General features: G+C 54.8%; 3 protein-coding genes and 1 long non-coding RNA gene across 53 annotated transcripts; 2 read left to right on the plus strand and 2 right to left on the minus strand.

The window, feature by feature from the left end:
• Positions 1-562: 562 nt before the first annotated feature.
• On the minus strand, positions 563-3,926 carry PGP (phosphoglycolate phosphatase). Its single transcript, XM_086854929.1, has 2 exons — positions 3,287-3,926; positions 563-2,679 (listed from the first exon to the last, which is right to left on the minus strand). The coding sequence occupies exons 1-2, from the start codon at positions 3,912-3,914 to the stop codon at positions 2,354-2,356; spliced, it is 954 nt and encodes a 317-aa protein (XP_086711055.1). The 5' UTR covers positions 3,915-3,926; the 3' UTR covers positions 563-2,353.
• A 122-nt stretch (positions 3,927-4,048) lies between these two features.
• Positions 4,049-15,542, plus strand: E4F1 (E4F transcription factor 1). 50 transcript variants are annotated; one of them, XR_015277486.1, is made up of 20 exons: positions 4,137-4,567; positions 4,923-5,062; positions 5,191-5,287; positions 5,895-6,100; positions 6,313-6,433; positions 6,703-6,855; positions 7,311-7,477; positions 7,781-8,008; positions 8,312-8,417; positions 8,984-9,201; positions 10,011-10,209; positions 10,831-10,991; positions 11,741-11,803; positions 11,962-12,288; positions 13,227-13,318; positions 13,905-13,988; positions 14,103-14,262; positions 14,403-14,557; positions 14,848-14,905; positions 15,133-15,542. XR_015277486.1 is itself a non-coding variant. In XM_086854918.1 (14 exons), the coding sequence occupies exons 1-14, from the start codon at positions 4,432-4,434 to the stop codon at positions 12,307-12,309; spliced, it is 2,343 nt and encodes a 780-aa protein (XP_086711044.1). In that variant the 5' UTR covers positions 4,053-4,431; the 3' UTR covers positions 12,310-13,183. The 50 variants fall into 50 exon arrangements, 4 of the variants coding, with proteins under 4 accessions (XP_086711044.1, XP_086711042.1, XP_086711045.1 ...); XR_015277480.1 differs by having other exon boundaries at positions 4,199-4,567; positions 8,309-8,417; XR_015277498.1 differs by having other exon boundaries at positions 4,199-4,567; positions 8,309-8,417; positions 11,962-12,282.
• Positions 11,665-20,702, minus strand: ZDHHC4 (zDHHC palmitoyltransferase 4). Its single transcript, XM_086854923.1, has 7 exons — positions 20,448-20,702; positions 19,293-19,422; positions 16,908-16,981; positions 15,591-15,769; positions 15,379-15,504; positions 14,408-14,652; positions 11,665-13,970 (listed from the first exon to the last, which is right to left on the minus strand). Exons 2-7 carry the CDS (start codon positions 19,413-19,415, stop codon positions 13,686-13,688), a joined length of 1,032 nt encoding a protein of 343 aa, XP_086711049.1. The 5' UTR covers positions 19,416-19,422; positions 20,448-20,702; the 3' UTR covers positions 11,665-13,685.
• On the plus strand, positions 15,568-18,718 carry LOC147650089 (uncharacterized). Its single transcript, XR_015277517.1, has 3 exons — positions 15,568-15,645; positions 16,286-16,405; positions 16,705-18,718. It is a non-coding gene; the product is annotated as an uncharacterized LOC147650089 (long non-coding RNA).
• Positions 20,703-21,631: the final 929 nt, after the last annotated feature.

The raw sequence follows: 21,631 nt of genomic DNA on the forward strand, positions 1-21,631 counted from the left end.
ACTGTCACCCTGTCATGAGAGACTCCCTGTGGCTGCAGCGTTCTCTGAGCATCCCTGAGCAGTCCAGGAGCCCCCAAAATGTTCCAAACCTGCCAGTCAGAACAAAGGTGTGGAATCAGGAAAGGCTAAGAATTCCTTCATGTGATGTCTGTCCAGGGAAAAAGCAGGTTTTGGACATTTTCCTATCAAGCACAGCCCAAGGCTGAACAAACTGGCTGAAGGGAGCCCACAAGAAAGAAGGAGAGGGACTTTGGCCAAGGGCATGGGCAGGACAAAGGGGAACGGCTCCAGTGCCAGAGGGTTGGATCAGATGTTGGAAAGAAACTCTTCCCTGGCACAGGGTGCCCAGAGCAGCTGGGGCTCCCCTGGATCCCTGGCAGTGTCCCAGGCCAGGCTGGATGGGGCTGGGAGCACCTGGGGCAGTGGGAGGTGTCCCTGCCATGGCAGGGCTGGGGCTGGGGGGGATTTAGGGTCCTTTCCCAAACTGCATCCCTGACTCCCAGGAGTCCCAAGGCAGGCTCACCAAAGCTCACGGAGACGAGACCACAAAACGAGGCAACGCTGGGGAGAGCAGGTTTGAGAGTTTAATGGGAATTCAAGTAGAGGATTAAGAACCGTTTGGAAGTCAGAACAGAGTTTTGAAGCACGACTGACACTGCCACCAGCACATTCCACCATCCCTGAGCCCAGGCAATGGCTCCCCTGGCAGCGAGAGCCCTCAGCAGGGACAGAGCTGCCTGGGGGATGCTGGACTCTCTCTCCTGGCCTTTTCCTGACACATCCTGACACAAAAAGCACCAGAGACTGAATCCAAACCCGCACTGTTACATGACACGACCTGCAGCGAGTCCATCATGTCCATCTCCATGTCACCCAGATCAAGGGCAAGTTCTGCCCCTGGGACTCTGCAGTCCTTCCTCTGGAGACAGGAGCAGGGAAAAGATTATCCACATTCCTTCCACAACTCCGAATTACAAACAAACAGCCTTTCAGAGGTTCAGCCAGACCCTCTGCACTGCAGGGTTATTGCTGTACAAACAAGGTGACGAGTTACCAGGCAGGAAATGGCATCAGCACTGCCCGAGCTCCTCAGCTGGACAGGAAGGAAAATCAGTGCTTAAATTGAACTGTAGATACTGGAATCTATGAAATAAAAGCGTGTTATTTGCATATATAATTTTCAATTAATTCTGTAATGGAAAAGCTCTCACTGTGGGATTTGGGCAGCACAAAAACCACTCTGTGGTGAGCCCCTCATTGCCCAATCCCACCTGGAGATCAAATGGAATCATCCCTGAGCAAGCCAGCACTCCTCCTCACCACCCACCGTGCCTGGCCCCCGCCGGCACACGTGGAAGATCTGAACCTCAGGGATGGGAAGGAAGCACGAGCTATTGTCACACACAGCCAGGACCCAACAGCTGTCCTGGGCACTACATCCATCCATGGACTGAGCAGGAATTGGGATTGTGCAGCTAAAGCCAAGGCAAGTGGCTCGCTGAAGCTGAGGGAAGAGTAGGAGCTTGGTATGGATTAACTCAGGGATTTCTGGGAAGCAGCAGGAATGAAGGACAGTCCTGTGTGGCTACAGACTCTCTGCATTACCAAATGCAACCGTTTAGGAGAATTAAATCAATGAAGTACATTCCTCTCATCCTTCCTCCTGGGAAACAAGATATATTATCATAGACTCTATTTATAATTTAAATATATTCTGCTCTATCTTTATGCTCAGGGAATGCCTGTGTGTACATGCACTTTACACACACTTTACAAACCTTGGACAGACACTGTGCAGCAGCCAAGGTCTGGAATTACGTGGGATCATCCCACTCTGCATCACAAGTGCCAATGTGCAGTGGTCAAACGCAGGAGATGAATTTGTGTGACCTGACGTGGGGCTGTGTCCCTGAACATGGCCCCAGTCTGGGGAAAGGAATCACCCCAAGGGCAAACACCAGCTCCACAAAGTGTTTCCAAACACAACCAGAGATACTGCACATCCCAAGAGTCCCTGAACAAACCTGGCTGAGCCGTGGCCCAGCCTGGCCAGGACATGATCCTTCCCCTCAGATCCAGCAGCTCCACTTCCCCAGCTCAGCCTGGAGGACGCTGCGCCATGGAGCCCCACAAACATCGGATCCGTGCACTTAATTAATTAGTTAATTAATTAACCCCAGCCCCAAGCCCCAGCTCCGGGCGGCACCGTAATGCCCCCTTTGTTCCAAAGTGCATTTCAGAGTGAGATGTAAACAGAACCATACTGAGAGGACAGAGAGGAGACAAGCTAAGGGTTCTAACTCCGGGGAGCATCTAGTGCGTGCGCTACTGCCGGGGCCGCCGCCCGGGCCCGTTACTCCCCCAGAGCCGGGAGCAGGTCGGCGATGCTGTTCACGTAGTAGTCAGGGACCAGGCTGTGCCTGGCAGGACAGCCGCTGTCCTGGTGGCCCCGCACCTCGTCCAGCGCCGTGACCCCGGTGAGGGTGAGCAGCGTGGTGAGGCCGCAGTCGTTGCCCATCAGGATGTCCGTGTCCAGCCGGTCCCCCACCATGATGGTGCGCGCGGGGTCCACCTCGAACTCGCCGGCCACGCAGTCGAACATGAAGCGGTTGGGCTTGCCCACGATGAAGGCCTCGCGCTGCGCCGCCGTCTCCACGGCCTTCACCAGGCATCCCGTCCCTGCGGGGAACAGGCAGCAGGGATTAGGGGCACAAGGCTCTCGGTGGCCACACCAGCCAGGACAAACCCGCTCGGGACTTTGGGAATGCGACCCCAGCCTTACAGGCAGAGGGATGGGTCAGTCCCAGGAGAGCTGGTGCACAAAGCCTGCCAGGAGGCTGCAATTCCATCCCGCAGCATCAAAAGGGAACTCCTATTCCAAAGTCAAGGAGCAATAAGGATTCCCTCTCTCCCAGGGGTGCTGTGGAGGAAAGGCTCCGGGATGCCCAGGCTGCCTCGAAGAAGCCCAGGACATTTGGAGCTAGAGGGGGTTCATCTGGTCTCCTCTGGAGATCATCCAGTCCAACCCCGCTACCAGGCAGGGTCACCTAGATTAGGTGACACGGGAACGTGCGTAGGCGAGATTGGAAAATCTCCAGCGACAGAGACTCCATGACCTCCCTGGGCAGCTGCTCCAGGGCTCTGCTCTCCCCATTGCAACTTCTTCCTTAGGCCGAGGCGCAACTCCTTGCGTTTTACCGAAACACCGCGGTGTGCTGAGCCGCAGAGCCGAGCACGGAGACCCCCCCAGCCCCGGGACCATCCCCTCCGCCCCCGCCGCGCGTACCGGGGATGCCGGCGCCGCCCTCGAGCGGCAGGCGGTGGTCGCGGTTGGTACCGACGAGCAGGCAGCCGGTACCGGCTCGCAGCAGGTACCGCAGCGCCTGGCACAGCTTGGCGTAGCTGAAGTGCTCATCGAAGCCCACGAGCACGGCGCGCACGGCGGGGTCGAGCGGCGCCTGCAGCCAGTCGGCGGGCGCGGGCCCGGGCAGGGCGGCGGGCCCGGTCCCGAGGTGCGGGATGCCCACGGCCTCCAGCTCGGCGGCGAGCGCGGGGCTGCCCAGCACGTAGGCGGCGGCACCGGGCGGCAGCGCCTGCCGCAGGTAGCGGGCGGCGCAGAAGGCCGAGCTGAAGATGTGCCGGGGCTCGGCGGGCGGGAAGCCGAGGCGCCGCAGCTTCTCGGTGTAGGCCGCGCGCGTCCGCCCGCTGTTGTTGGTCACGTAGCACAGCCGCTTGCCCGCCGCCGCCAGCCGGCCCAGCGTCTCCGCCGCGCCGCTCACGGCCGCCTCGCCCCGCCACAGGACGCCGTCGCAGTCGAAGAGCAGCGTGTCGGCGTTGGCGAGCACGGCCCGCGCCGCCTCGCCCTCCAGCCGCCGGCAGCGCCGCGGGCCGCCCGCCGCCATCGCGTCTGCCATGGCCGCCCCGCCGCGCCCGAGCGCCCCGCCGGCCCCATTGGCCGCCCGGCCCCGCGCGCCCGCTGCCCGCGCCTCCCCATTGGCCGCGCTCCGCACGGACCGCGTCCCCATTGGGCGGCGGTGCCGGCGGCCACGCCCACAGCGCCGGGAGCCGGCGCCCGGTGTCCCCGCCGTCCTCCCGCGCGGCGCCGCCGAGGGCGCCCGGCGCGCTGCGCTCCCATTGGCCGCTCTGCCCGAGGGCCCGCCCCCCGCGCGCCGCTATTGGCCGGGGTGCTTCGGGGCTCGTTCGGGAACGCGTTAGGCAATTCCTCGGTAACTGGTCCGTAACCGGCCCGGCTCCGCTCCGCCGAGGCTCGGGGGTCACCGCGGGGAGCGGAGGGACCGTGCTCCGACACCACCCGCCGTCCCCCGGAACCCCCGCGCGGCGGGCGCGTTCCCCGCCGAACCCCGTCCCGTTGTTATGACGACACGGCCGTAAAGCCGCCATCTTGCGGCGCGTTGCGACACGGGGGCCGCGATGGCAACGGGCGCGGGGCCGGCGGCGCTTACGGCAGAAGCGGCCGGGCCGGGCCAGGGCGCGGCGGCCGCGAGTTCCGCGCCCCCCGCGCCCCCCGCCGCCCTCATCGGCCTCCCGCCGCCCTTCGGCGAGCAAGGTACCGCCCTCACGGGGCCCCGGCCGGCACTGCCAGGCCTGGGGGCGGCGCGGCCCGGTGGGTGAGGGGGTCGGGCCGGTGCTGTCTGCGGGGCGGGAGGCGGCGGGGTCTCCGTGTGCCTGAGGCGGGATGGCCCCGCTCCCCTCCAGCATCCCCGGCAGCTCAGCGGGCCGGGCAGGGCGGCGGTGCTGGCTGTATCCCGGTGCCGGGAGAGGCTGTGCAGCCGCTCCAGCCCGTCCGGACGCGATCCCGGGCCGGCCCTACCGGACCCACCGGGCCCCGCGGTCCCGTCACCCTGAGCCCAGCCCGGGCTCCCGCGGCGGCCCGGCCCGCCTGACGGCGTTTTCCCCCGCAGACGAGGATGACGTGCACAAGTGCGGGCGCTGCCAGTCGGAGTTCAGCTCGCTGCAGGAGTTCGTGCAGCACAAGCTGCAGAAGGGCTGCCAGCGCCCTCCCGACGCGCTCGCCGGCCTCCTCGGCCAGGAGGGACAAAAGGTGACGGCGGCTGCTCCGAGCCGGGGCTGCAAATAATTAGGATCCAACGGTCTGTTGGGTTGGAGGGGAGGGAGAAGTGTGTTGAGACAAGCAGAACCGGCCTGCTGAAACGTGCTGTGTGCCAGCAGGTGGTTCCTGCTGTCGAGGAGTCCATAACTGTTGCTCACATCGTTGTTGAAGCATCTTCCATAGCAGAGGAGATCAGCAACGCCTCGGCCATCGTAGGTGAGCTCTGGGGTGCCTTGGCACCTGCTCCCTCGTCTGTGTCCTGTTGGGGTGGCTTTGGGTTGTGCTTGGGTGGGTGACACCTCTGTGTCGCTGGGATTTGGGGCAGGCTGTTCCTGCACAGCTCTGGGGGGCAGCCCTGGGCCAGCTCTGCAATCCTTCCCCCATCAGGGTCATGGGATGGTTGGGTTGGGAGGGACCTTAAAGCCCACCCAGTGCCACCCTCTGCCATGGCAGGGACATCTCCCACTGTCCCAGGTGCTCCCAGCCGTGTCCAGCCTGGCCTGGGACACTCCCAGGGATCCAGGGGCAGCCCCAGCTGCTCTGGGCACCTGTGCCAGGGCCTGCCCACCCTCACAGGGAACAATTCCTATTCAATAGCTTCTAAATCTACCCTCCTTCAATTTAATTAATACAAATTAGATGTTAAACTCTACTCCAGAAGTGCCCATTTTATGCTGCCATAATGAGAAGGTTGCACATAGTTGAGTTGCAGGTTTAAAGTAACTTTTCTCCTTATTTCTGTGTGAAATGCTGGAAGAGCAGATGGTTTGTGGCTAAAGTTCTGTCCTGTAAAAAACCCAACTGTCTCCCCACCTTTTCCCAGGCAGTGGGCACATCAAAGAGGTCATTGTAGCAGGAGACCATGTGTTTGAGAACCCGAATGGCCACGTGGATGGGGAGGTCAGTGAGGAGCAGGGCAGCCCCGAGGAGCAGGAGCAGGACATTTCCACTGAGCTGATCAAGGTCAAGCTGCAGGTGAACAAGGAAGGGCGATACGTGTGTGAGCTGTGCCAGAAGACATTTAAAACTGTGAGTATCTCCTCTGCTGGTGTGGCTTTGGGAGCCTTTTAGGCTGGCTGTAAACTAAGAGACCCCAAGACTCAGTAACAGTGTGCTTTGCTGCCTGCCACACTTCCCAGAGGGAAGTTCTGCTTTCACAAGGAGCCTTGTTATCCTTTGCAGCTAAAATGTAAACTCTTTAAACTACTTGGAACGTCTCTTAAAGGAAATTCTTTCCCTAGGCTAGCATCCTCAAAGCTCACATGATCACTCACAGCAGCAGGAAGGACTATGAGTGTAAACTCTGTGGGACTTCCTTTAGGACAAAGGGGTCTCTGATCCGACACCATCGGCGGCACACGGGTAAGAGCTCTCCAGGATAAGAGTTCCTTGTTACTGCAGCTGTCTGTGGGTATCCATTTGCCTCCCAGTGGAATTCCTTGCTGCTTCCCTTGTTTTCCTGAGCTGAGTCCATTGTGCTCCCCAGCCTTTGGGGTGCTGGAAGTGGAAGGTTCTGGGATAGGCACAGTCGTGTGCTGTAGAAAGCTGAACGTGTTCTTCAGCCTGTCACACACAGCTGATCCTGGCAGTGCTGGATTTAATATGGTTGTTTTGATTCTTGTCATTTCCAGATGAAAGACCTTACAAATGCAAGAAATGTGGGAAAAGCTTTCGGGAATCAGGAGCTTTGACTCGGCACCTTAAATCTCTGACACCTTGCACTGAAAAAATCCGCTTTAACGTGACCAAAGAAATAGTTGTCAACAAAGATGATCTGCCATCAGGTCAGTGATGGTGCCAGGACCTGCCTCCTGTCTGATAAAGCCAAACCCTCACTTTAATAGAAATTCCTTCTGGGTCAGGCTGCCCAGAGCAGCTGTGGCTGCCCCTGGAAGTGTCCAGGGCCAGGTTGGACAGGGCTTGGAGCAGCCTGAGATGGTGGAAAGCGTCCTTGCCCATGGCAGGGTTGGAACTGATGTGCATTTCCAACCCAAGCCATCCCATGATTCTTATTCATGATAAAAAGTATTCCAGTGGTGTTGAGTTTATATTTTTTATACCAGAAAAAAAGTAATTTATGGAGTGAAGCTATTACCTTGAAGCCGGGTGTGAACTCAAGAAAGTCTGAGAATCTGGTACAAAGGTGCCTTAACAGGCACCCTGTGCTCTAAGGCAGATTTTTTTAGGGCACAGGGAGTTTCTGAGGGGTGCATTTCCCCACGTGGTCCATCCCTTGCAGGATCCTGCAGCTCCAACACAGACACGGTGTCCTCGATAGCGAGCGAATCCATCGAGGCCTCCCCTGTCATCCACCTCGTGACAGATGCAAAAGGAAACGTGCTCCATGAAGTCCATGTCCAGATGCAGGAACTTCCCGTGGTGGATGCTAAACCCCTGGAGCCAGATGTGAGTGTCTGAAACACCCTTCCAGTGTTTTAAACAACATTTCAGCTCGTGAGCAGAGGTGTCTCGGGTGCTGACAGTAAATCTGAGTGTGAAGGTTTCGCTGGTTTTTGTGTGGGTTTGTCATCCCTTGGGTTGTGAGAGTACAGATCCACCTCATCTTCCTCCTCAGCCCAAGGTGTTCCCTGGTTGATCTTTGAACCCCATGGCACAGCACTGGACACCCCAGAGAGAGTGACCCTCGCAGCGGCGTTGCTGTAAAACATTGTGGATTTGCTGTGCCAAACTTCCTCTCTGTTCCTCCAGCAGCCGCATCCTGAGGAGCTGCCCTGCGAGGGGGAAGTGAACAGTGAGAACCTGCTGAGGCAGGCCATGAGGAATTCGGGAATTGTCATTGAGAGAGTGGCCGTGGAGGAGGTGCAGAAGCCGGATGAACCTGTGGCAGCTGCTCCAGAAGAGCTGGAAAACAAAGGGGTGGAAGTAGAAGAGGAGCCATGTGGGGAGCAGTGTGCTAAACTGGAAGGAGAAGAGTCTGTATGTTTGTATTCCATCAACAGATTAATTGTTTAACCTTCCTTGTCTGTATTTGGTTGTGGGCAGCACTGTTGTCCTCATGTGTCTCTGCTGTACCCGTGGCTTTGTGTCAGGTTTTAGAGTTACATTGTGCAGGTGTGATTTAAGGGAAATGTCACTTCACACATGGGCTGTCTCTTTTCACAACAGAGATCTCTTTCCTGTCAAAGCTGGAGTGTCTAATTGGGAATTTGGGTAGCAATCCTAGGTGGACACACCAGTACAAAAAAGAAAAAAGCTGTTTTCCCATTTTCTCTCCAGCAGACAGCTGCAGAAAGAACCAACGGGTACAAACGTTATGTTTGCTTTCACTGTAATGAAGCCTTCAATGAAGCTGCTGCCCTGGAAACTCACAGCAAGGGGCACACAGGTAACGTGGTGCTGGGGCTCAAGTGACCTCAGCCATGCACTTCTGATGAGGAGAGACTCTGGGAGCTGGGCCTGCTCGGTCTGGAGAAGGGAAGGCTGAGAGGGGATCCCATCAATCCATACAAATCCCTCCCAGGGGTGGCAGAGGATGGTGCCAGACTGTTCAGTAACAGGACGAGGAGCAATGGCCACAAACTAAAACACAACTTCCACCTCGATGTGAGGAAGAAACTCTTTCCATGAGAGAGGAAAGAGCAGAGCCCTGGCGTGGCAGAGCCCTGGAACAGCTGCCCAGGGAAGGTGTGGAGTCTCCCTGAGGAGACATCCCAAACCCACCTGGACACGTTCCTGTCACCTCCAGGTGACCCTGCCTGGGCAGGGGGCTGGACTGGATGAGCTCCAGAGGTCCCTTCCAACCCCAGCTATTTTGGGGTTCTGTGAAAGCCCACACATGTGGTTGACAATACAATTCCTCTCCTTCTCCAGATTGTTTTTTGTAACAATTTTTTGTAACAATTCAGTTACACCTGTACCATCAACCACACATTTTTCTCTCCATCCCTCTAGAGTACAAACCCTTCAAGTGTGAGGAGTGTGGCAAGGAGTTCACCAAGGGCTACCTGCTGAAGAAGCACCAGGAGGTGCACGTGAACGAGCGGCGGTTCCGCTGCGGGGAGTGTGGGAAGCTCTACAAGACCATAGCCCACGTCAAGGGGCACCGGCGCGTGCACTCGGACGAGCGGCCCTACGCCTGCCCCAAGTGTGGCAAGCGCTACAAGACAAAGGTGGGCCCCCCTCAGAACCTCCACACTGGCCTCCCCAGAGCCAGCCTTTGGCAGAGGGAAGGAGGTTTTGCTCCTCAAAGAGCAAGTGCCAGCTCGCCTGCCTCTTATAGGATGCCCAGAGAAGCTGTGGCTGCTCCGTCCCTGGAAGTGTCCAAGGTTGGATGGGGCTTGGAGCACCCTGGGATAGTGGAAGGTGTTCCTGCCCATGGAAGAGGGGTGGAACAAGATGTCCCTTGAGGTTCTTTCCAACCTAAACCATTCAGTGAATCTGTGATCTGAAATTCCAGAAAGACATTTTGGTTTAGTGGGCAAAAGGACAGTCTTTGTAAAACCACCCCATTTCTGAAGAAACTGTTCCTTCATAATAATGGTGTCATGGTTCTGGCCAGGACAGGGTTAATTTCTGCAGTGGCCAGAACATTCTGGTGTGAGGGAAAGGGGTTCCTTCTGTCTGTTCTTAAGACAGGTGAATTGCTCAAGTCTTTCATGTACCCTCTGTCATCGGTAGTGTTGTTATCTTACTTCTGTTTCTGGTAAATTGTTCTTGTCCTTGATCTTCACCTTTTGTGCCTCCAATTCTCCTCTCCAGCCCACTGAAAGGGGAGGGGGGGAACAAGTGTGTGGCTCATGGTTTGGAGAGTCTTGGTGAGAGCACTGCTTTGGGGAGTACCACTCCTAAACCACCACCCAAGAAAATCATCCTTGTGTCCTACAAAGGACGTTGAGTTCCACCCCGGGAGCTAAAACCCCGCGCCCGTGAGCTGCCCGTGTCCTTTCTGAGCCCTGCCCTTGCCTCCCTGTGTGTGCAGAATGCCCAGCAGGTGCATTTCCGTACCCACCTGGAGGACAAGCCCTACGTGTGCCAGTTCTGCAGCCGGGGTTTCCGGGAGAAGGGCTCCCTGGTGCGCCACATCCGCCACCACACCGGAGAGAAGCCCTTCAAGTGCTACAAGTGCGGGCGCGGCTTCGCCGAGCACGGCACCCTCAACAGGCACCTCAAAACCAAAGGTGAGGCCCTGAGGGGAGCCTGCTCAGGGCTGGGATTTGGGCAGGCTGCCCCTGGGCTGGGTGGGAATGGTGGTGAGGGTGGATCTAATGACCCGTATGGAAGTGGGAATGTTCTGGAAGGGTCGGAGAAAAGCTCTCACCAATAATCTGGTTTGGTGGGATTAGCTGCACTGGACTGGCTGCTCCTTTAACTCCTAAGCAGGGATTTGCAGACTTCTTCAGCTAGTTCTGATGGTGTTATCCCAAAGGAATAATAGAAGTTTAATGGAGTTAAAAAGGACTTTTGTAGGAGATACTGAGATATATCAACAGAAAAGATCAGTGATTTAAAATGTACCCAAATTCTTCCTGTGTGTTCTTCACACGTGGCTTGGAGCCCTGAGTGGTTTTACCACCTGGATTTACTCATGTGGTGTTTGGAATTGCACTGGAGAGCTGCTCTGGTCCTGGTGTCACATGGGCTCTTCTGGGCTGCTCCTTGGCTGGTCCTGGTGGGCCCAGAGCCCCTCAGGTGACACTGGTCACTCATCCATGGCATCCCCTTGCTGGTGCTGCGTAGCATCTTCTAGCTACTATTAGAATTGGTCACAAAAAATGATGTTTTTCTGGAATTCCATGCAGGTGGCTGCCTCCTTGCTATGAAAGAGGTGGAAGAAGTGGTAGTGTCAGAGGAGAGTCAGTCTGCTGACAACTTGGCAGCCACGGTCCTTTCGGAAGATCCACACACGGTTCTGGTGGAGTTCTCCTCGGTGGTGGCAGACACCCAGGAGTACATCATCGAGGTGAGAGGGGGCAGCCAGCCTGCTCATTGGGAATTTAGCACAAGGTTTGGTCAGGAAAAGTTCTGTGGTTGTTCATGTTCCTGCTCCAGGCTTTTGGGAGAAGGTAAAACACGCTCTGTCCTACCTGCATGGCCCCAGGAGTCAGTGGGATTAGCCTTGTTTGGAAGGAAAGCACTTGGAGCTTCCCCACCCTCCCAAAGTGCTGTGGGTGCCAGGAAAAGGAGAAGGGGAGACCCAACAGTGGTTCAGCAGGAGGCTGAGCCTGAGAACTTCTCACCACTCACAAGCTTGCTTCAGCTTTCCCTCCTATTTTCTCACATTTTTATTTATCTTCCTTTGTCCCAGATAATCTCTGTTGTTTCTAACAGAGGCTGCCAAAAGCAATGAATTCTGTATTTCACTTTCTCCCCTCCGTCACACAGAGCCAGTTCTCATCCCAGCAGGGTAACACTGCTCAATTATTGAGTGCTGCCGTAGTTTTTCTCCAGGAGGAGAAAAATCTGCTGCTTGGCCAGATCCTGCTGAGGGAGGACATTCTCTTTCAGTTGTTTGTGAACATTGTGCATTAATTTTAACTACTTCCTGATAATGGGATTGGGAGGAAATGTCAAGGAGTTATCTTTGGAGTAGCTACTGCATGTGGGGAGGAACAGAAAGAATTGTATAAAAGATCTTAGTGATTTATATCTTGGTGATAAAATTCTTTTTATAAGAAGCTAAAAAGGGAATCGTCTTCCTTTGTCTTTCAGACTTCTACTGAGGACATGGAGACCAGCGAGGCTACTGAAATAATAGAGGGAGCAAGGCATGAGGTAAAGCAGGAGGGGTGACACGCTGCAGAGTGTTGCTGGGGTGAACAGCTGGAGCAGCCTGGAAAGCACAGCTCCCCGTGCTGGTCAGGCCCCTCTGCAGCGATGATTGTTAATTCTCCCAGTGAATCAGCGTCACTGCAGCCCCTGTCCCCTCGCAGGTCGACAGCCACATCATGAAGGTGGTGCAGCAGATCGTGAACCAGGCCAACTCCGGCCACCAGATCATCGTGCAGAACGTCACCGTGGCCGAGGGCGCCGCGGCCGCCGACGCCGGCGACACCATCACCATCGCCACGCCCGAGAGCCTCACCGAGCAGGTGGCCATGACCCTGGCCTCGGCCATCGGAGACGGAGCCGTGCTGGCCACCGAGGGCGGGCTGGCCGCGCAGGAGGCCACCGTCACCATGGTGGCGTCCGAGGACATCGAGATCATGGAGCACGCGGGGGAGTTCGTGATCGCCGCCTCGCAGGAGGGCGAGGTGGAGGTGCAGACCGTGATCGTGTGAGGGAGGGGCAGCTGCAAACGGCCCGGCTGCTCCAGGCTGACCTGGCCACTGGGGCTGCTCAGAGAGCCACGGGGAATGTTCTGGAGGGAGGTGGCTTCATGGGACAGGGCAGATCCAGAGTGGGACAGGGCAGACCCAGAATGGGACAGGACAGATCCAAAACAGAACAGGTCAGACCCAGAACAGGGCAGGGCAGACCCAGAATGGGGCAGGGCAGACCCAAAACAGGACAAGGCAGACCCAGAACAGAACAGGTCAGACCCAAAACAGGACAGGGCAGGCCTGAGGTGTTCTCAGTCTAAAACCAGTATCATGAGTTAAACCCTGGGCCTGGTCACACTGAGGAGACTGACAGGTCACAAATGACATTCAGTATTCTGTACAGCAGCCTTGAATTAAGGAAAATCCTTTGGGAATCAGCTCTCTGTGCCCATGGGACAGCAGGGGTCTGGTTTTTAAAAGGATTCAGAAAGTGTAGCAAATATGTGGGGTCTCACAAGGAATTATTTCAATATATGCATTTAAAACAAGTTGAGAAAACCAAACCTAAGGAGTTGTGGTGTCTGTTGAGCACCACTGAAACACTCTCATGCCTTTAACCTCACTCCTTCAGGCCTCCCAAGGCATGGTACTGCAGTATTTCTCTTTCCTTTGATATCCTGGACAAGTAGCCTTATGTACTGGTCTATGAATGCATCATTGTACTCTGCAATGCCAGCCAGGCTGCTCTGAGAGCCAGCCTGGGGGCTGGAAAGCCATATTGTATAGGAATTTGGTTTTTTTAAACCATATGTGGATTTTTAATTGCATATTGTACAGATTCAGCATGTAAATAAATACATTTTTAAAAATAAAATTATTTAAAATTCTTACTCTATATTTTTTTTTCCAATTTCTCTTCTATTATACTCAAACAGAAGAATTTCTGGAAGGAGAGGAGAACAGGGACACTTTAATTTCCTTCCTGAAGTTAATGCTCCAAAGCTGCAGTAGGACATGGTTTCTGCAGGTAAGATCCTGCCAGAAGTCAGTTTTTTAGCTAAATACACACAATCTCTTGTAGTCATTGTAAACAGTCATGGGTTAATTGTTTCCCAAAGAAAGATACAAAAAGATGCTGCTTCCTCAAGATCCACAGGAGCTCTGTGTTAACCCTTCCCAGAGGGGAAGATGGACCAAATCCCTGTAATCAGGGGCCAGGACTGAGGGAGGGAGCTCAAATGATGCTCTGCTGAGGCACCAGGAGCTCAAATGATGCTCTGCTGAGGCACCAGGATGTGAATTCTGCATTCCAAAATCTGTCTGGGCACCCAAGCCTCCTGCTGAACTCAAGTCTTAGGAAACATTTAAAGATGCCCAGAGAAACAATAATATCTTCATGTTTTCTTTTTCCTTTCCAATACTGTAGGAGGGTTAAAGATTTCCTTTAAATTCCTCCAGATCCCTTTAGAATAAATGTTTTTGTAGACGAGGGGTCTGCCATGAGGCTGCGAGGGGAGATGGGAGGAACCCCCAAATTTTTGGGATTTGCACCATTCATTGGTGGTTTGGTTGGTGAGGGCCAAATACAGACTGAAGGAGCAATATCCCCCCAGGACGAGTGTGAGCAGGATGACGAAGCCCAGCATGAAGACAATCCTAGGGAAAGTCAAGAAAAGGTGCTGCAGAGAGAGAGAAAAGTAAGTTAAAATGTGGGAGGGTTGAATCCCACGAGCACTGCACAGCCCCAGCTGGAATGCACATCCATGTGCTGGTGGAGTTATCTGCATCCCAGCTGTGTCCTGCTTTAACAGCTCCACAAAGGAACCTCAGGGACTCTCAGCTGTTCCCTAAACTTCACCACATCAGCTAGTCTTTGGAATGGAAATTCCTTCTCTGTGAACCAGATCTGCCAAGTGGAGACAGGAATCTGTAGGGTGGCAAACGCTGTGAGAAAATTCCCCCATTTTTAAAGTATGTGGCACATTTCAGCAGCTTTCTAAGTGTAAAACAGCTAAAAAGCTGCAGTGTGTCCCAAAGCCCTGCAGTCCCTCCCCACGCTGGGGGAGCAGGACGACATTCCTGCCAGCAAAACACGAGAAAACATTTTACAGCTGACCTGAACGAGGAAGGCGATCTCCACGGGATGCTCCTGCCCCTGGGCATCCAGGTAGGAGCCGTGCATGATGTTGGAGAGCAGCAGCACCTGGATGAGGAGTGCAGCTGTGACAGCAGCCAGGGCTGCAGCGGTGGCCGTCAGGGACAGCAGGTACAGCAGGAACACGCCGGCGTTGGAGGCTCCGATGCAGTTGTTGACCCACACACAGTGGTGGTCAAAGCGGTGCACGCACGTCCTGCAGACACCTCGAGGAGGCAGGGGCAAAACCAGTGTCTCAGCACTTCTTTAAGTCAGCAGTTTGAGCTTTATGTGGGGTTTTTTTAAGCTGAATGTATGTGGGAGTTGCAGTCAGGGTTTAGCTGGCAGCTTTTGAAGCAAATGAATTCAATTGTGTATCCTAAGAAAAACAATGTATTCCATTTCCTCTGTTATTCACCCAGAGTGCAGCTCCAAGACTTTGTTTTCTCTCGCAGTAATGCCTGTCAAAGCACCTGAAAGGTAGAGTTTGTAGCTCCCACCTTTATTTTAGATTATAAAAGGATGTGGACTTCTCATCCCTGCCAGGCTGGACAGGGCTCGGAGCACACAGAGGAAGGTGTCCCTGCCCTGGCAGGGGGTGACATGAGATGGGCTCCAAAGATCCCTCCCAGCCCCAACCATTACAGGATTCTGTGACTGTGAAACAGAAAATCCTGACAGGTGATAATTTCTCATTTAAATTCCAGCTGCTCACAAGCTCAGCTGTTCCTGACCCTGAAATATCCCTCAGAACTGGTGATTTCTGTGAGAAGAAAAAGCACCCAAGCAGCTCTGTGGATACAGCTGTGACATGGGACCCCAGGAGAACAAACAGAGCCCTGTGAGCACTGAGCTGATAACAGAACAGCTGCAGTGGGAACTGCAGCTCCTGGGGGAGAATTCCATTGGGAAGGTCTTACTGCCATGGTTATCAAGGAATTTCAGATCCTTACTGCAGTGCTTGGACCTGGCTGGCTTCTCCACGGAGCACGTGGGACACACGAGGCCTCTCTGAAACAACACCCCATCATAGGCATAAACCCCCACCAGGGATGCAGCATTGGATTTTGTCACTGTACCTGCAAAAAGAGACAATAAAAAGAATTAAAAAATGGGATTTGTAGCCTTTTTTTCCTCTTTTCAAAGGGCACGAGCATGATCTCACCAGGATTGGCCCGGGAGCAGAGCATGAAGCAGCCCAGGTTCCCAGCCAGCAGCAGGTAGGGCAGGAGCAGGGGCAGGAGGTGGAACTGCAGCTCCCTGCAGTACACAAACACTTCCCAGGTGTATTCCCCAAACACTGCAGCCTGCAGGGCTACGTGCAGCACCACAAACAAACAGCTTCTGGAGAGGAAAGGGGACAGTGTTTAATACTCAGCATCCTGATTAACGGGTCAAGTACACTCAGAGGTGATCAAAGACTTTCCAAATGCAAGGAGACACCTCTTTTAGGTTTTCAGGCCAGCTTGGATTGCATATTAATAGTGTTTTCTCCATCCACTGGCTTCTCCTTCTCTTCTTCCCACATATACTCCTTTAAATATGTCAGCTCAATTCCCTGCTTTATTCACATGTCCTTTGGAATTTTTTTTTCCCCTGTCAGTACAAAGTCTTATAATCACTTGCTGCTGACAAAATATGCCACAGCAACAGGCCACAAAACATTCTGCCAGAAGACATTTGCTATTCTGAAAGCAAAGAAGAAATCCCCCAAAATAATCCTAAGAACTCTGCAATAATATAACCAGCTGTTGGGAAATGAGGGTGGCAGGAGGTGGGCGGTGGTGAGCACCAGTTCCAGAGCATGTGGAGAGTGCCAGTGTCCCCAGAAGCTCTGACAGTGTCACCTCTGTGTCTCAGGCTGTGCCAGAGCAGAGGATCAGCAGAACGAGCACAAAAGCACCCCAGCACTCACAGCACAGCTGCAGATTTACAGCCCTGAAGTTGCTGCCACACCGAGCTGCTGTCCCCAGAGAAAAGGTATTTAAATCATTCCTGAGGCACCAGAGTTTACAGACACACAAAATCCACCTGGATCCAGCAGGCTGCATGCTGGCAGCTGTGCAGCTTCCCCCTCAGCCACCTGCATGTCCAGGCTGCTGGATTGAGACTAATGGGATTTGAGGGAGGGGATGGAGACTGAGAGTCTGTCTGACTCCGTCTGCAGCTGCCAGAGAGGCTCTGGTGATTCCTGTGGGGATGCAGGATCCCACCAGTGTCACCAACATCTGTTACTGAGCCACATTATCTTCATTTGTCAATATGTTCAAACATTTCAGGCTACCACCCTCTAAACAAGGACCAAGGAAGGGAGAGACAGCAGCCTGGCAAACCTCAAAGGGAATCTGTCATCCCTGACAGGCGTCCCAAACACACACAGAATATCTGAGGGTGATACTGAGAGCTCTGCTGGTGGCAGGAGATCCCACCAGTAACCAGAAATAGGATAAAGAACAATGCCAGAGGTATAAAAGTGCAATACCTTGTGTGGAAGAGCCTGTGCAGTGCCCGGTGTGTCACCCTCTGGAGCTGGCTGGGGATCACCAGTGACAGCACCTGAGGGAAATGAAGCTCTGTGTTACCTGGCCATCACTGCTGCCATGGGGCAAGCTCAGGTTTAATCACAAGTCCCTCATCCCTCAGTTCTGGACCTGCACAGCACCAGGGGGAGGCTCCTTTTCAGGGGCATCTGAGCTTCTCACCACAGAATCAAAGCTGCGAGAGACCTTCAAGATCATAAAGTCCAACAGAATCACAGAATCCTGGAATCACCAAGCTTGGACAAGCCCTTCAGGTTCCTCGAGTCCCAGCTGTGCCCAATGCCCACCTTGTCCCCAGCCCAGAGCCCTGAGTGCCACGTCCAGCCCTTCCTTGGGCACCTGCAGGGATGGGCACTCCAGAGCTCCCTGGGCACCTCCTGAGTGCCCTTTCCATGGGGAAAGAGCAGAGGCAGGAATGCTGCTGGCGTTTCCCACATGAGGTTCCCACATTCCTGGGAGCCCCCCAGGCCCAAACAAACATATCTGGGTTAATGTGTGAAAGTTGTAAGGAGCTTAGGGTGGGTGTAGGGTGGGGATGGGTTAAGCAGGGGATAGAACTGAGCAATTCCCCAGCTACAATATGCTCCATCAGCCCATCTGACAGATCTAGGGGAGATAAGCAAAGGGATAAAGCCTGTGGCATCCAGAAAAGAGAGAGAAGAATATCCACGAGCCATCCAACCCCCCAAAAATGCAGTTTCTGCAAGTACAGCTGTGATCCAGGCCGATGGCTCCATGTCTGATTGCCCTCCCAGGCACGGCTGGACGTGCTGGAGAAGGAAGCTGCTCACTGAGTGAATCCACTGAGTGAATCCCTGGGGCAGGGCTGTGCCTGGGGAGCTGTGTGCTCGCTGCTGACAGATCTCTATAGCAACACAGAGCAGGAATTAGAGCGGCTCAGCCTATTTCTAGCTGACAGGGAAGGAAAATATGCAGCGAGAGAGAGATGTGAAAGACCAGGAGGCAAAAAGCATATGTGGAGCTGAGAAGATGCTAAATATTTTGGTGTGAGCTGGTACATCTCGGCTCGGCAGCTTGGGGGACGAGTGTTTGTAAAAAGAAGATTTTTTCAAGTGTGCTGTAAGAGGAAACACAGCCCAGCAGGAAAGAACGTGCAGGAAACCTCAACCCTTGAAATGCCAAGTGCCCTCAGCTGCTCCTCCACGGCCCCTCCAGGCCCTTCACCACCCTGGTGTCCATCCTTTGGATGCTCTCTAAGAGCTTCAGACCCTTCTGATATTCTGGGGTTTGTATTGTATTGCTCCTTATAATAATTTATCTTGTACTCTGACCTTACATTTAGCATTACCTGTATTTAGAGCCCAGGTAAAATATTGATTATATTCACATGTATTTATTTCCAGGCACAGGTATTGATTTGATTCCTCCAGACACTGGCTTCATACCTCAGCAGTAATTTAATTGCTGCTGTTTAAACACTTCATAGCAGCAGCTATTAAGATATGGGGGGAGAAAAAATCAATTTCTCTGCACTGTGTGTCTATAAACCAAAAGAAAGCATAATACCAGTAATAAAAAAAAGTCTGTCTGAACTCCTGTGAACAACATTAAATATAATTTACAATTTAAGTGATAATTCTCTCATCCTTTTCCTTCAAGGAATATTACAGTTTTTTTTTTTTTTTTTGTTTTTTATTTGTTCAGACACGGCCCAACAGACAGAAAAATGAACTGGTGCTTTTCCAATCCCCCATTTTTACAATAAAATGCCAATTCTTAATCCTCTTGTAAAGCTCTTCATTCCTGCCTCTTTCTTAGTGAACAAGAGCCTGCAGCATTAACACACACATTAAAGAGCTTCCCCTGAAATATCTGCCACCACTTACAATTTTCTCCCTATTTTAATCCTCAAACCTCCCCCACCTTCTCCCTCTCAATGACAGCAGCCAGTACCACTAAACTGCCAATTCCTGGGGTCTGATTCTTATTTAATTTCTCAGAGTTGTGTTGTGGTGTTACTGAAGGTGAGAAGGCTCCATCCTCACCCCAGACAGGCACAGGCAGGGACGGGAGCTGGGAGACCCAAAATGATTTTTATTACCTGTTTAGGCAGGATTAATAATTTCAGAGGAAGTGAATTTCTATTTCCTATCCCGCTTCCTTGAGAGCAGACATGAAAACAGGATGGAATATTTTATATTATCACTCTGACCACACACACAGGCTGCTTTTTTCTTTTTTTTTTTTTGGAGAACAAATATAGCAGCTGCACTACTTTTAGCACAACAAAGCAGGGCAGATTACCAGAACGGGAGATGCTCATTCCCCTGCAGGTTCATTCTGTACCTGGAAGCCCAGTGCTTTACCTGGCTTGCCCTGCTGACACTCCTTGTGAGGAAACTCTCCTTCCTTCCCGAGCAGAGGCAGAGCAGGGCAGTGGTGGCCAGCACAAAGCACAGGTAAATCAGGAAGAGCGTCAGGAAGTCCATCCCGAGCCTGGAATGGGACAGGAGCAGCTGTTGGACCCAGGCTGGCATTCCCTGAGCTCGGGGATGGAGCAGCCCCAGCGCAGGCAGGGCCCCGGGCCAAGGCAGAAACACAGAACCCCAAAATCCTTTAGGCTGGAAAAACTTCCCAGCCCATCGTGCCCGATGCCCACCTTGCCCCCAGCCCGGATCCCTGAGAGCCACATCCAGACACTCCTTGGGCACCTCCCTGGGCACTGCAACCCTCCCTGGGCACTGCAAACCTCCCTGGGCACTGCAAACTGCCCTGGGCACTGCAACCCTCCCTGGGCACTGCAACCCTCCCTGGGCACTGCAACCCTCCCTGGGCACTGCAACCCTCCCTGGCACTGCAACCCTCCCTGGGCACTGCAACCCTCCCTGGGCACTGCAAACCTCCCTGGGCACTGCAAACCCCCCTGGGCACTGCAAACCCTCCCTGGGCACTGCAACCCTCCCTGGGCACTGCAACCCTCCCTGGGCACTGCAAACCCCCCTGGGCACTGCAAACCCCCCTGGGCACTGCAACCCTCCCTGGGCACTGCAACCTGCCCTGGGCACTGCAACCCTCCCTGGGCACTGCAACCCTCCCTGGGCACTGCAAACCCCCCTGGGCACTGCAAACCGCCCTGGGCACTGCAAACCCCCCTGGGCACTGCAACCCTCCCTGGGCACTGCAACCCTCCCTGGGCACTGCAACCTGCCCTGGGCACTGCAACCCTCCCTGGGCACTGCAAACCCCCCTGGGCACTGCAACCCTCCCTGGGCACTTCCGAGGCTTGGCCACCCTTTCCATGGGATAATTCCTGCTGCTGTCCCCCTTTCCATGGGGAAATTTCTGCTGCTGCCCACCCTTTCCATGGGATAATTCCTGCTGATATCCACCCTTTCCATGGGATAATTCCTGCTGATATCCACCCTTTCCATGGGATAATTCCTGCTGATATCCACCCTTTCCATGGGGTAATTCCTGCTGCTGTCCCCCCTTTCCATGGGGTAATTCCTGCTGCTGCCCACCCTGAGCCTGGGTTCCCTCTCCTCCTGTCGCCGTTCCCTGGGAGCACAGCCCGGCCCCCCCGGCTGTCCCCTCCTGGCAGGGATTTGTGCAGAGGCAGGATTTCCCCCGATCGCCGTTTTCTCCAGGCTCAGCCCCTTTCCCGGCTCTCCCGGGAGCTCTCCATTCCCCGGGCAGCCCGGTTCGGTTCCCTGCCGGTGCAGTCCCGGGGCTCCGGGCGCTGCGGAAGCGGCTCCGCCCGGGGCTCGGAGCCTCCAGCGCCCTCCTGAGCCGCGGCGGCCCCGGGAGCCAGCCCGGCCCCGCTGGGGAGCCACAGAACCCTAAACACATCGCTGACACCGGGCCGTGGGTCCGGGAACTGTGGCAGTGCCGAGCCCGTTCCCGTGTGAGCCCGGGGCGGCCGATGCGCTCCCGTCCTCCCGGAGCGCTCATCCCCGCTTTGCCCAGCCCCTGCCATTCCTTAGGAAGCGCCGAAAATTCCTTCGGCGTTCCTTGGTGAAGCCTCTAGATGAGGATTCCCGTGCCCTCCCCGAGCCCTGAGCACCACGTTCCCCTGTAACCCCGGTCCCCCCGGTCCCCCCGGTCCCCCCGGTCCCCCCGGGCCAGGCGGGGCGGCTCCCGCACCTGCTGCCTCTCACCTGGGCCGGGGTGAGCCGCAGGATGCTCTGCCCATCCCTCCGTGCTGCCTGACAACTGAAACCTCCCCCCGGGGCCGATTGGGTTACGGTGCCTGGCTGGAATTTGCCAGAGAAACTCCGCGTCACCGATCCAAAGGCTCCCAAAGTGCTGGGATGGTTTTCCCAGCCCTGGGTCCCGCTGTGCCGCTGGCCGGAGCTCGGACAGCACAGGTAAGCGTTCCAGGGATGCTCCAGGGGCTTCGGCCAAAGAGGAGATGAATCGCCTTGGTGGGAGGCAGGAGAGCAGCTCGAGTTTCAGGAAGAGTCTCTTTTTTCCCTTGGGAAGCCCAGTGCACCCAACAGGACACGAGAGGGAGAAACGCAGCCAAAATATTCCTGGGCCACAGCTGTCCTGGAGCGCAGCCCAGGCCACTTGGGTGGAGGATGGAGGGGAACAATTTTCCCCATCCTACTGAGAGAGCAGAATTTCTGCAGGTACAGAAATAACTTGGCTTGGCTGGCTGGATGTCACCTGGCAAGCCTGGCGGCACAGAAGGGGCTGGGGGTGC

Source organism: Cyanistes caeruleus, chromosome 17, assembly GCF_971803275.1.
Source record: "Cyanistes caeruleus chromosome 17, bCyaCae1.hap1.1, whole genome shotgun sequence".
Lineage (NCBI taxonomy): Eukaryota > Metazoa > Chordata > Aves > Passeriformes > Paridae > Cyanistes > Cyanistes caeruleus.